Consider the following 13750-nt stretch of genomic DNA (forward strand, 5'->3'; position numbering starts at 1 on the left):
ATAATAGTTGTGATTTCGCTGTTAGCTGCATAATAAATCAGTTATATTATGCATTAATTCTTGAATCCAACTCAAACACTTATTTTCTATGTTCGTAATTCCAAATTTATGTTGGCTTAAGCTATATATATATATATATTTATGTTGACAAAAAATATTTATATAAAATCTTAGATATCTTGTATTAATTATTCAATAAGATAGAAAGTTCGATTAAGATATTATTTATAGAGTAAAAATATAATAACTAAGATATTATTCATGTATGATCATTAATTATTTTTATATTAAAAATTATAAATTAATTATAAAATCAATAATATTTTATGAATTATGAGTGTTGATAGTTATATATATATATATTTTACTAAGATGAGAATGTTAAGATAGATGTATGGAGTTACTATAAATGATAACAAAATTATTCATGAAAAATTGAGTTATCACATAAAATGAGAAAAATTTAAGTATCATATAAAATGAGAAAAAATATTTAAGATGATACGAGGATATGATGAAAATACATCTGCATGTGATAGTAGAACATAAAAAAGATGTGAACATAAACTATAAATAAAATTTTAGGTATACTGAACTTAATTTAATATATGATTTTTATAGATCTCAATATCGATGAAGAATGTATGTAACTGATCCAAAATAATTAGGACATATGATTTTATTATTATTGATATATATTTATATTTATACAATACCATCAACAAAGTATAATTATCCATATACATGGAAAATATTTGACTCAGTTGCCATGAAAGCTACATGTAGTCGTTTAGTGGTTGGAAATGTGGAATTATGTGAATCTGCCAAAGAGTTTCTATGATATGGCGACATGCTTATCTTGTCCTCTTTATAGTACATAACTATGTCAGTCCCTTTCTTACTTCTTTACAAAATCTCATACGTTTGATCGATGTTTTAACCTTTTTCGATCAAATAGTTTTTGAGAATTCTAAATTCATCGACACTTAACCATTGGAAGTTTAATTTCTATGGTAACACACTGATAAGATAGGGTTTTAATTTTAATTGAAAGTCACATCATGCATGATCAAATTATGCGTGAATTTTACAGAGCTCACCAGCCATCTGATCTCATAAAGCCAAACAGAGGAAGACTTAGAACACGTACCAACCGCCGCCGGGTTTGACCGTCGTACGCGACTACGTGGCGTATACAGAAACGGGTGTCCTTTGGGCTTCTGTGAGTCGCCATCGACAGCGTTCCAATGTACTCGACTTGATTCACCCTCACATTCTACATGGATCGATGGTTGGGATGGAAGCATCGGTGCCGACGCATCCGTAGCCGTCCAAATCCAATAAAGAAAATGAACCAGGAAAAGATTTCTCCTCTATGACTTTCGGGAGTGTTCATGAACCTTAACGTCGTGATCGAGGTGTCAACATAGATACTCGGATGATGGTGACGAGTATTAGGTTGGGTTAAGTTTGAGCTTCTTTCGAGTGCAGTCTTCTCTCTTGACGAATGATTTGTTTCTTCATCATCGGATTCTTGCGCACAAGTCGAGATCGGAAAGTGATGATTAAACAAAAATAAAATCGTTCGATAAAAACTCTTAAGATATTTTCGGTAGTGACACACATGATCGAGAGATTCACTTCCATGGCGAGCTGATATTTTATTCCTATTTATATTGACACGATGCGTTTTATCGTTAGTCAACTGTAGGGGATCGAGAGCCACGTGCTAGCGAGATTCGTAGTACACGTGGCAGCCTAGCAAGGTGTGTATGGGCTAACTTGGGTTGGGACGGTGAACGCGATGAAACGGCCTGCTTCCCTTTCCTTGGGGTTCGGCCCAAAACAGATGCAAAGCCGACGAGCTCTATTTCCTCCGCCGACAGACCCGGCGCCTAACCACAGGGCTCTGTTGCTCCTCTTTGTCTCCCCTTCGCGAGCGATGATAAAGCGGCGTTTCTACAGGCAAGAGCGCGGCGACGGGGGCGCCGCCTCCTCCGATTCATCCTCCTCTTCTGATTCCGACGAAGAGTTAGAAGCACAGGAAGAAGATGCGGAGGCCACTGGGGGATCAAAGGACGATGACGACGACTATGAAGAAGAAGAAAAAGAAGAAGAAGAAGCAAGGGAGGAGCGGCAGGAGCATCCGCGTAACTCGCCTTCTTCTGGTTCGAATCTTGTCCCGTGCCCATCTTGTAACCTTTATCCCTTGAAGTAGGGTTTGGAGCTCGCCCGTATTTTGCGAGCTTCGAGATCGTTGCATTTTGTTTTTGCGAATGTATTGTGCTTCTAGTGCATGCAACCTTTGTTCTGTCGTGTCCGGAGATGACGATGTTAATGTGATATCCAACATTTTGTATACGATGCTCCATTGTAGATTTCTTGGAACTCATTTTAACCTGTTTATTCTGGTTATTTACCTTGTGATTTCTTTGGCTTTTTGCAATTGAACCTCTGTCATTTGAAGATCTTGAGCGGCCACCGATTTAGGGTTTCGTCATTAATTAATGTTTTCTGTATTCCTTTTGGTTTTTCTACTAAAATCTCTCTGCTTGTATAACAATTCTACCTTTTGTTATTGTGATCAGCTACTGCTTTTACTTATTTGGAATAATGACTACAAGTATGCCTCACTCTTGTATGTTCTTTTGTCTGCCCTGGGTGTTTGTACAGGTTCTGGATATGAAAGCGAAGAAAGCTCTGGGAATGTGGTAGAAGGAGATTCTTCAGGTATCATTTTATCTTACTTATGATTGCAAGTGTTCTTTTCTGGTGGTGTTCTATGGCTGTGGTGTGTGAATGCAGATCTATACCATACTGCACTATTCTAAATTTTCATTCGTTTTTTTGTTTGTTTGTTGGGATTATTGAATATAACACTTGATTGGTCTTTGAAAAATCACTTCCATTTACATCTTTTCTGTTGGCAAATTACATCCCTGGGAATCAAGTATCATGACCTTGATTAGGAGAGTACGTGATAATGGGGAAAACAACATCTATGTAAATGGAAAAATTAGCTTCCCTGCCGCTAGCAATATAAAGGGTGAGTTTCAGGGGTAAACAAACACTTACAATGACTGGTGTCCATCTATATCTTTCTAAATGCATATTCCAAAAGTTAGGCTTTAGGGACGTCATTTATTTTCCTTCAGTTATCAGTGACCAAGTAACACAAGGTGTCACACCAACATGTCGCACTGCACCAGAAGAATTGTGAGGTTGTCAATGACTGCTTCTCTTTTCAGTTATAGGTCTTGAACATTCCTTTTTTGCTTTTGGTGTCTGAGACCACCTTTCTCCTGATTTACTTGGTGAAATGGTAGATGACGACGATAAGGTATCTCCATTGCCTGGTTTTTGGTGAGAATGGGCCATAGATGTTCATGTCACATCATGTGAAGGGCCATGGGTGAGGGTTATTCATGGGCATCAGTCCGGTGGCCAGCAGGTGCTGGAAGTTGGCCTGGTGTTGGCAATAGTAGAAAAGTTGTATTATGTACTCAACATCACCCTGCATATTCAGCTAATAGAATCCTTCCTAGAACTTTATATGCAAGGGCTTGCATTTGAGATGGTCGATATATGTCTTAGATCACCTCATAGAAGCTTCGGGTAAAGGCACTTAGGTTATTTCTGGTTGTTGGATCTCTTGTACAATGTCCCAGTCATCGAAGCAAATAGTGAGGTCCTATGTATGAGCTTCATGAATTTGTTTTGGTTGCCAGGGATGCTGCTTAACCACTAGGGTCCACCTAGCTTGATGCTCAGTCAGCAATGTTACCTTGCTGTTGTCAATAGATATCAACCAGTAGAAGTCTCAAAACAATTTTATTGATCCTGGCCAGATACTTGGCTATACAAGGATCTCGGTTCTCATATTCTTCTGGGACTTGATTGATGACCGTTGAGAGTTGTTGTGCACTTCAATATTTCAAATCTCAATTTCTTTGGCCGAGCATAGTTTGGTCAAAAAAGCTTTATGCTTGGGCAAGTTCTTAGAGGATTTGTAATTGACGTAAAGGGTGTTCACAAAGTTGTCTGCCTAAAAAGGGAAACATGATGTTCCTACAGATGGCAGGTAATATTATTACGTGGATTGTGGTGATTGTGGCTCTGCAAGAATGAGGATATTACATGGGACGCTAGGTGCATCCTGAGAGAGAGCTACAATACTGCCTCCTTGAGGTCTCAGTTGCCTCTTCATTTATGGCCAATAACGATTGATGCTTTGGATTGGTTGGTCCAGCTGAGCCTAAGGACCGCCAATAATGGTTGATTAATGGCCAAGCTAAGCCTAAGGACTGTGTCATTTTGTATGAGGCTAAGGCCAAATGCTTGGCATAGAAATCCTGGCCAAGGACAGGGTTAGCTATCACAGATGCCCCAAATTGATTTGTTTAGTGTGTGATAACTGTCTATATGCTTAGTGCTAGTTGTCTTGGCACTTGGCCTTGAAGGTCACATCAGTATTCTTTCTTGTTTTTCACTCCAGAAGATAAGTTTTGGGGTGAAAATTTCCCTTGTCTAGTTTATGGTTTACCCAAAGGGTCACCTTTCACGGTACAAGTTATATGGCGGGTAGTATCATTCGTATCTGAACAGTTTATCAGTTACCTTTTAGCGCCAATACTGCAGAAAGTAACACTAAAGTGCATGTCCACTTTGTCTTCATTCTTTATTTTAGTAGGGCATATAGTTGGACTATACTTCATGGTTAGGTGATATTGTTTGTTGTCATAATTGTAAAGACAAGTCTCAGCTATGCATACAGCCTATTCTTGAATAGCTAAGCAATTCAAAGTTGTTCGAAGTTCTAAAAATTGACATATTTTTGAACAAGCTATTCTTTTGTCTGCTGAAATTTTCTTGATTTGTTTTTGTTTTGACGAAATCTTCAGTGTTGTTGGTGGGATTTTTTTAAATAATGGTAATTCTTACTTGGTGATAAGATCTGAGCATGCATAGAACCTATTTTTGAATGTCTAATATACTTGGTGATAAGTGTTGAACTCTCCCAAGCATTCTTAATATACATTTCTATAACTAAGTTCCAGTCGAGAAATTTCATGTGTAGCAGGTGTATTACAAATCGAGTTAAACGCGCCATACACCTCTTCTTCACTTTAAATAATTTTGAGCAGAAATGAATTGTCAACTTATGTTGTTAATGTATATATATATATATATATATATATATATATATATATATTAGTTGCTGACTGCCTCTTCTGCGAAGATTCTGTGCACTCTAATTTTTTATCCTAGTTTTGAAGATGTGTAACTGCTTTTATCTGTGGTTAGGCTTGCTCACCAATGAGGAAAACGATGTCTCTGAAAATGTTGGTGGAAACCCTAAGGATAGTCAGCTAAATGCTGGAGTTAAAGCTAAAGATAGCATGAAGGTCAAAACTGGGAGCAGTTCTATTGATATGAATGATCCTATTCAAGCTGATTTTGCAAATTATATCTTGAAACACAAGTCAGTTTTTAAGTGCCGACTTTGCCCAAGAATTGTCTGCTTAAGTGAAGATACAGTGAAGACACACCTTAAGTCAAAGGTGAGCAAAGTAGAATATTTGTTAGGTGTTGTACAATTGTTCAGTTGAACTCCTTTCATTTTATGCTTAGGGACCTTAAATGTTGAGGCAAGTCATATGGTAGCAAAGTTTTATAGTTTATGTTAGTATCGGATGCTTCTATTGCAATGTTAAACTGTATTTTCAAATTCATTTAATAAAACAAACCTGTCACGCTTTTAGAAACAAACTTGTTTGGATCATGTTTAATATCTTTTTCGGTATATTTTGCATTCGATCTTCTCCTTGTTTGTAGAGGCATGCTCGTTCAAGGAAACTGTTAGGAGAGGGGAGGCTCAGGCTAATGCTTAATAGTGATGGTGAGATCGAAGAAGACCAAGAAACACACTCAGAAAGGCATGCACGAACCATAGCTCTTGCAGAGGTAGTTGAATCTCCAGAAGACCTGTTTTTTGCTGTTTCAACCTTTGGTAGAATAGGACTTTTTCTATAAGGTCTATTTTGTCAGTTGATACAAGTCTCTCATCTGTCTTAAAATATCCAGGAGCTGAATGGTGCCAAAAAGAGGGATTCAGGGCGCCAGCGACAGAGCCGCAGAAGGAAAATGGTAATGTTCTATTTTTATTTATTGCAGGAGTCTTTGATCGGTGCCATACAGACCAAATGATCGAGAGGGACTGTGTTCAATGAATCAGGGCAATTTTGTTGAGTGCTTTGTTTTCGCGCATGTTTTGCAGAGGTTGCGGAACAAGGGGGAAACAGAAAAGCGAATGGATAAGCCAAAGAAACGAAGCAAAACTGAGGATTGAGGAATGTGGCAGACTCCTTGTTGCTGGAGAAGGCTCCTGCCATTTTCCAAGAAGTGAATGCACAGGAACCCAAAGGAATTTTTGTAGCTTATGTTTGTTAAACTTCCTTGAATTTTCCCCTGCCACTTTGCTTATCAAATATTTAGGGTTCGAGGCTTTCAGTTGGTTGGATTTGATACTTTCAGAGATACCCATAAAAAGTAAATGAAAATTTCTCATCATTTGTTTCTCACGCAAATTAGCTAATAATGAGTTGATCCTCATCGACGCCTCGGCTAGCTGCATTGTCATGTAATTTGATGGATTCTTGTCGGACATCAGAGAAATTAAGAATTTTGAATCCATGATAAGAATGTTATGACTTGGTTATAGATAACTTGCACGCAGATGTTTGCACTTTGTTTACTCTCACGAAGAAATTGCTGCATCGATGGTCTGATTTCTCTTAGTTTTTGATACTGAGGGTAGCATTATGAGCTCTGGAGATCCGATTATGATCCTTTCCCATCTCCAAATCTCAGTCGTTCATCTGATAGATTGATTCTTTTTGTCTTGATTTCTCTTTTGGACTACATCCATGTGATTATTTCATCTTAAGCATCCATCTGGGGCAACCAAGGAGATTTGGGCGCGTATGGATGGGTGGTTAAGATGTAGGGAAGCGATGAACGGACGGGTGAGATTTGAGGATGGGAAACCCAATTGGAGGGAATCTTCTCAGTCTAGCCATGTGTGAAATAAAAGATAGGTCTTCACAAAATCAAGAGCCCAAACCCGAACTGAGCGGCCCAATTTTATCGGACTCCGATCCGCATTAGTTACACTTTGGTCAACCTCTTAAGGGTTCAACGTCACTCTCACGCCTGAACTCGTCTTGAGCCCTAGATCGGGGAAAGAGAAAGAGAAATAGCAAGAGCCGCCTCAGATTCTCTCCGTCGTCTCCTCTTCCATTGGCCAGCATGGCCTCCCGACGTCTCCTCTCTTCCCTCCTCCGCTCTTCGGCTCGCCGCTCCCCCGCTCCCAGATCCCCCGCCGCCGCCTGCTCCGCCCCACGGGCCCCCATGCGCCCTTCCCCGGCTGGTTTCCTCCTCTCCCGCGCCGTTGAGTACGCTACCTCCGCGGCCGCCCCACAGTCCACTCCACCCCCGAGCAAGGCCCCCGCCGGGCCCAGCGGCAAGATCACGGACGAGTTCACCGGCGCCGGCGCGATCGGGAAGGTCTGCCAGGTGATCGGCGCCGTCGTCGACGTCAGGTTCGACGAGGGCCTGCCGCCGATCCTGACGGCTCTGGAGGTGCTCGACAACCAGATCCGTCTGGTCCTCGAGGTGGCGCAGCATCTGGGGGAGAACATGGTGCGGACCATCGCCATGGACGGCACTGAGGGGCTCGTCCGTGGCCAGAGGGTTCTCAACACCGGATCTCCGATCACGGTTTGCCTTCTCCGCGATTATTATCTTTTTGATTGGAATTCTCCTATTCAATAGTAAAGAAAAAAAAAGTCTCTTTTGATGTGTCCACGACGTCTTCTCATGATCGAGAAAGTTGATGGTAATGTTTAACATATGTTATTATTTCGTCGCTAATAGTTCTTAGTTGAAGTTGGAAACTTATACGTAGATAATTTGGAAGGGGATGTGACAGTCAGAGCTGTAAATTGTAATCATGGTTGACTTTTTTTTGCTAGACTTTCTTGAACCTCTCTATTAATTGTTCTCAAGAGATTTTGGAATAAAAAATTCGCTTGTAAAATTTGTACCAAAAAGATTTTGATTGTCGTTTGACAGAATACATATATGATTATTGACTTCTTACACTTTTTTGTGTTTCATTAAATTTTTTAGGTTCCAGTTGGTAGGGCGACTCTTGGGCGCATCATGAACGTCATCGGGGAACCGATTGATGAGAAGGGTGACATAAGTAAGACTGTTATAGTTTGATTTGTGAATCTATAATATTTTTGGATTGTATCACTATTTTATATGATGCTTAATCCTCTCTTTTATAAACAGAAACCAATCACTTTCTTCCCATCCACCGTGAAGCGCCAGCATTTGTTGAACAGGCAACAGAACAGCAGATTCTTGTTACTGGAATTAAGGCACTTATATGCTTTTCTTCTCCATTTAGTTGTAGTGTTCAGTGCATTTTTTATTCGATTCAGGAGATGCCAAAATTCATTGTATATTCTTCTGAAATGAACAGGTTGTAGATCTTCTGGCACCTTATCAGAGGGGTGGGAAGATTGGGCTGTTTGGTGGTGCTGGTGTGGGAAAGACTGTACTCATCATGGAACTGATCAATAATGTTGCAAAGGCTCATGGTTAGACCTATTAAGATCTTACTCGTTTAAGTTTGTACATGTATTGTTTATTGGATTTTGTTATTTTTTGGTCTGCAGGTGGTTTTTCTGTGTTTGCTGGTGTGGGTGAACGTACTCGTGAGGGTAATGACTTGTACAGGGAAATGATTGAGAGTGGTGTCATCAAGCTTGGAGACAAACAGGTACATGCTTGAGGGTTTCTTTTATGTCTTTTTATGTAAATTTTATTTCACAATCTTTTTCTGCCCTTACTCAAGTTACTCAAGCATGTAGTTTTTGATCAATGGCTTGCACTTCAGGGTGAGAGCAAATGTGCTCTTGTTTATGGTCAAATGAATGAGCCCCCTGGTGCCCGTGCACGTGTTGGGTTGACTGGCCTAACAGTTGCTGAACACTTTCGAGATGCTGAAGGACAAGATGTGCTTCTCTTTATTGATAACATTTTTCGGTTCACCCAAGTAAGCTTGTGGGAAAATCAATTCAGCATTGTATTTCCTTGCAATATAACTGTTTGTTAGCTGAATAGTTTTCTCATATATGGTAAATTACTCAGGCTAACTCGGAAGTGTCTGCCTTACTTGGTCGTATTCCATCTGCTGTTGGTTATCAACCAACTCTTGCTACTGATCTTGGAGGACTGCAAGAGCGTATTACAACCACAAAGAAGGGTTCCATCACCTCTGTGCAAGCTATCTATGTGCCTGCTGATGATTTGACAGATCCTGCACCTGCAACTACTTTTGCTCATCTTGATGCTACAACTGTGTTGTCACGACAGGTTTGTGTACAAAGTTGTCTTCTATTATTTATTTGTTGGAGTTATTTATGACATTGATAAAACTAAATGTGATTTTCTCAACCTTTGTTTGTTTTTCACTAGATTTCCGAGCTCGGTATATATCCTGCCGTTGACCCTCTTGATTCCACGTCAAGAATGCTTTCTCCACATGTGCTAGGGGAGGAACACTACAACACTGCTCGTGGTGTTCAGAAAGTTCTTCAAAATTATAAGAATCTTCAAGATATTATTGCAATTCTAGGAATGGATGAGCTCAGTGAAGATGATAAGTTGACTGTAGCTCGTGCTCGAAAGATCCAACGATTTTTGAGCCAGCCTTTCCATGTTGCCGAAGTTTTCACTGGTGCACCTGGAAAATATGTTGAATTAAAGGAGAGTGTTAACAGCTTTCAGGTCAGGAATATTCTTCGCCCACAATTTTACGGATTTAAGATATGATCTTATTTTATTAAAATTATGTTGAATGATGTTATATTATATATATGGTCTTTAAAGTTATAAAATGCACACACTGAATTTATCTACCCATTTTATTGTGCAATTTCTCATTAGGTGAGTACAAAACTGTGGAGTAAAAGAAGATGAATGGTGAAAGAGTAAAATTATAGATAACTTGTAGAACAATTTTAGATTTATGTGGGCTTTTGCTAGTTCACAATTTGTGGATTTAGACCGATTTGAAAATTATCATAATTTTTGTAATAATATCTAATCTAGATAGTGCTCTTTTGTTGCCTATGGTGTGTCGACTCAACAATTTGACCCACCGAACTAATCATCACATGACATGACATGAGTTCCAGCATATGGGTTATGAATTTGATGGTTTTCTTGGTTGACTGACTGGTAGAGGAAGAAGAATGTTGAACAATAAGACATATAGAGGAGTAGCGGCAAGAGGATGTTATTGCCTTTTGTCGCCCTTTTGCTGTTGGATGAGAAGGAGGGGTGGGTGGGTGGTGGGGGGTTGGGGGCAGAGGAGGAGAGCTTAGCTGGTGGATACTTGTTCACTGAGCTGTTGCACATGAGGGTGGAGAGGCTGTAGGGGGGTCAAGTGATGACTTCTGGGACTTGGACTGAGATCACATGACTCTTGTATCAGGGGAATTGGACACTACAGAGATCTTTCTTAGACTCCAAGTTAAGACATCCAAATCTCAACTGTCTAATGAAGGAAATAGAGAGAGTAGTAGTAGAAAACAGATGTTATCAGAACTAGTTTAATATGCAATTAAACCTCTTCTTTGTTTCAGAAAGTTAGTCGTCAAGTTTGTGTAACAGGTTATCTAAAATAGTATTAGAACTGAAAATAAATTGTATGTTTCATTACTTGCGGAAGAATCATGATGCCTTCTTAAATATGTAATGGACCTATAGGGAGCTGATGCTTCAATCATATTGAACTTAGTTTTACTGTTGCATATCTCTATCTAAAGTAGTGCTCTTTTTCGTCGCTCTCTTTTTTTTCTGGTTGGAATGGTTAATTTAGAATACACAACTGATCTACAAGTTATAAGCGAAAAATGATTTAGATCATAAAATGTGGCGCATAATCTGGCAGTTCTACAGTCATAGATCTGTTTCTTTTTAAATATGGTGCTCTTCTATTTACAACCTCTAATTTTTTACTTCTGGTTGTGATGGTCAAATTTGATCTCTTGGACTTCCTTGATGTTATGGAAAACACACAAAACTGTAGAATTTGTGTATGCACCATAGATTGTTTGAGTTGTTTGTCATTAATGTGCATTTTGTATCATGATTCCCAGGGAGTTTTGGATGGAAAATATGATGACCTACCTGAGCAGTCATTTTACATGGTTGGAGGCATCGAGGAAGTCATTGCTAAAGCTGAGAAGATTGCAAAGGAGTCTGCTGCTTGATTCAAACTCATCTCCTGCTTTAATAATGAGAGGGATGCTACCAATGCTACCTGCATCCAATTAAAGTTCCATTTTCTTACATCATTAGTTTCTCTGTTCATGATTTGTTACTGCTGACTGGGGTTGGTTTTGTAGAAGAGCTGGAATTCTCTGAGGATGTTTTTGGCCCAATAAGTTAATGTGTTGATCCCTATCTTTCTTGCCTTAAGCTACATGCATTTCAACCTGTAGCCAAATTGTGTTCTTGGCTTTATTTTTTTCTTGCTTTCTTTTTCTTGACAGTGCGAACAATGTTTCTCTTTTCATGGAGGCATTATTTTTAATCGAGGAAGAGAGTTTTAAAAGGTAGAAAAAAAATTATTATCATTGTTATTTTTAACTATCTTTCTTGTTAAAAATTAGATAAATGCATCACAAGATTTTGTCATCGAAATGATATATGTGAAAAATAACCTGGTTGAAATATTAATAAAAAAAATCATATTATAATATAATATATTATCAAATCATATTAATGCCATAGATAAAGTTTATCAGATGAAGCATTCGGTCCCCTTAATGTGATCAATAAAATATTGATGATAAAAGGTTCAATGTATCGGTAGAAAGACTGTGAATTTGAACGCCTTTATTGAGGGCTTAGGGCGAAACCGTAATAATAGCGAACGGTCCGGGCTGATACCAAACACCGCTCCCTACAAGTACTTGCCCCATTCTCGAACCCATATCGAGAAGCAGATCTTCCCCTATCAACCGTGCCGTCCATCTCATCGAAGGTGAGGGGAATACATTTCGTGGTTTAACTCGATCTTGTGTTCTTCCGATGGCGTTGTTCTCTGCAATTTTCTTGTTTTCGGTGAGATTGGATCATTAACCAACTGCATCAATTCGCCATCGTCATCTGTTTGTTTGAGCCTCCTGAAGCTTGAATATGGATAAGATCGGTTGGCTAGCATGGATTTTTGTTCATATGTTCGGATCGGCATATTACCATTGCTTTATGTTTAGATATATGTTCTTGCATTATAGATATCCTAGGCCGGGGATAATGGTATCTTATGTTTGGATACCTTTGGCGTGATGCGTGACGATCATATCTGTGGTGTCATTTCTTGTGTGTCTAATGGGCGCTCTGGAAAACGGAGTTCAATCTAGCAATATCTTGATTCGTTGGTTTGATTTCATTCGCAGAACTTGATATGTTGGATATATTTTTATTGGTTAGTTTATTTGTGATTATAGTTGGTTTGATACTCATGTTGAGGGAAGAAGGCGTTGACATCGTCGTTAGCCCAATGTGGTCCTGACCCATATGTATGGGATTGTCTAAGTACCTCCGAGGTGAAAACATTGAGCTTTCGAGATGTCATCAACATGAAAATCGAAGTCGGGAGAGATTTCTCGATCTAGTTTTTCTGATGCCCAAATTAGTAACCCGAAATATATGAATGTGAACGTAAGTGGTCGAAAAAGGTAAGCCCCTTTTCATTATTCATTATGTTGAAGACGAGCTTTTATACCTAATCGTAAAGGGACAAAATATTCCATGAAATATTTACAGGAAGGTAGCCTCTAATCGTCTCTCCTTGGCCTCTTGTCGATGTGGGCGATAAAAAGAGGGGGGGGGGCAGCCCATAACTGTCTATTTTGGACCCTTGCCCATGTGTAGATGGATGGAGGGTGACTCTCGTCTTCTCCTTTCACCTTGGACTCTACGTGGTAGTTACGTGTCGGATGACGATTAACTGATGGTATAATCTCTATCATTTGTCCTCCCCCCGCAAGGGGTTAAAAGTGCAGCGTTTAGTTCATCCGGTATGTTAAACTTATACCTATTTGATCCATTGTCGACCTGATGATATGTTTAGTTCGTCCAGCACGTCTAGTCCATCGTGCTCCTCAAGTTCGTCTGGGATCGCCTTCCCCAACGTTGTTAGTGGTAATCTATTGTTGACCTGTCCCTCGTATCATCAGGGGATGCACATTGGTCTGACAGGGCAAGGTTTTTGGACTTCCATGCCTCAAGTGGGGGCTAGGGGTCGGACTTCCCGACCTCCTCGCTTCGAGCATGAAAGGGAGTACTCCGTTAGCTAATCTTCATCCGACATGTAATTGCCACATGATGTCCAGGGTGGAAGGAGAAGACGAAGGTCACCCTCCACCCGTCTACTCACATGAGCAAGGGTCTAAGGTAGGTGGTTATGAGCTGCCCCTCCCCACTCCCAAATTGTTGCCCACATGAACAAGAGGCCAAGGGGAGGTTGTTAGAGGTTGTCTTCCTGTAAAATATTTCATGAAATATTTTGTCCCTTTATGATTAGGTATACAAGCTCATCTTCAACACAATGAAAGGGGGCTTATCTTTTTTTATCGCTCGCATCCGTACTCATGCATCTTGA

General features: G+C 39.7%; 2 protein-coding genes across 2 annotated transcripts; both read left to right on the forward strand.

Moving 5' to 3' along the window:
* Window positions 1-1865: 1865 nt before the first annotated feature.
* Window positions 1866-6581, forward strand: LOC135608428 (ribosome quality control complex subunit 2-like). The gene is made up of 6 exons (XM_065101301.1): window positions 1866-2168; window positions 2674-2730; window positions 5305-5561; window positions 5836-5964; window positions 6085-6147; window positions 6278-6581. Exons 1-6 carry the CDS (start codon window positions 1943-1945, stop codon window positions 6347-6349), a joined length of 804 nt encoding a protein of 267 aa, XP_064957373.1. The 5' UTR covers window positions 1866-1942; the 3' UTR covers window positions 6350-6581.
* A 618-nt stretch (window positions 6582-7199) lies between these two features.
* On the forward strand, window positions 7200-11559 carry LOC135608429 (ATP synthase subunit beta, mitochondrial). Its single transcript, XM_065101302.1, has 9 exons — window positions 7200-7779; window positions 8191-8266; window positions 8359-8447; window positions 8552-8669; window positions 8748-8851; window positions 8969-9127; window positions 9223-9447; window positions 9550-9861; window positions 11238-11559. The coding sequence occupies exons 1-9, from the start codon at window positions 7309-7311 to the stop codon at window positions 11349-11351; spliced, it is 1668 nt and encodes a 555-aa protein (XP_064957374.1). The 5' UTR covers window positions 7200-7308; the 3' UTR covers window positions 11352-11559.
* Window positions 11560-13750: the final 2191 nt, after the last annotated feature.

This window comes from Musa acuminata, chromosome BXJ2-3 (assembly GCF_036884655.1).
Source record: "Musa acuminata AAA Group cultivar baxijiao chromosome BXJ2-3, Cavendish_Baxijiao_AAA, whole genome shotgun sequence".
NCBI classification, from domain to species: Eukaryota; Viridiplantae; Streptophyta; class Magnoliopsida; order Zingiberales; family Musaceae; genus Musa; species Musa acuminata.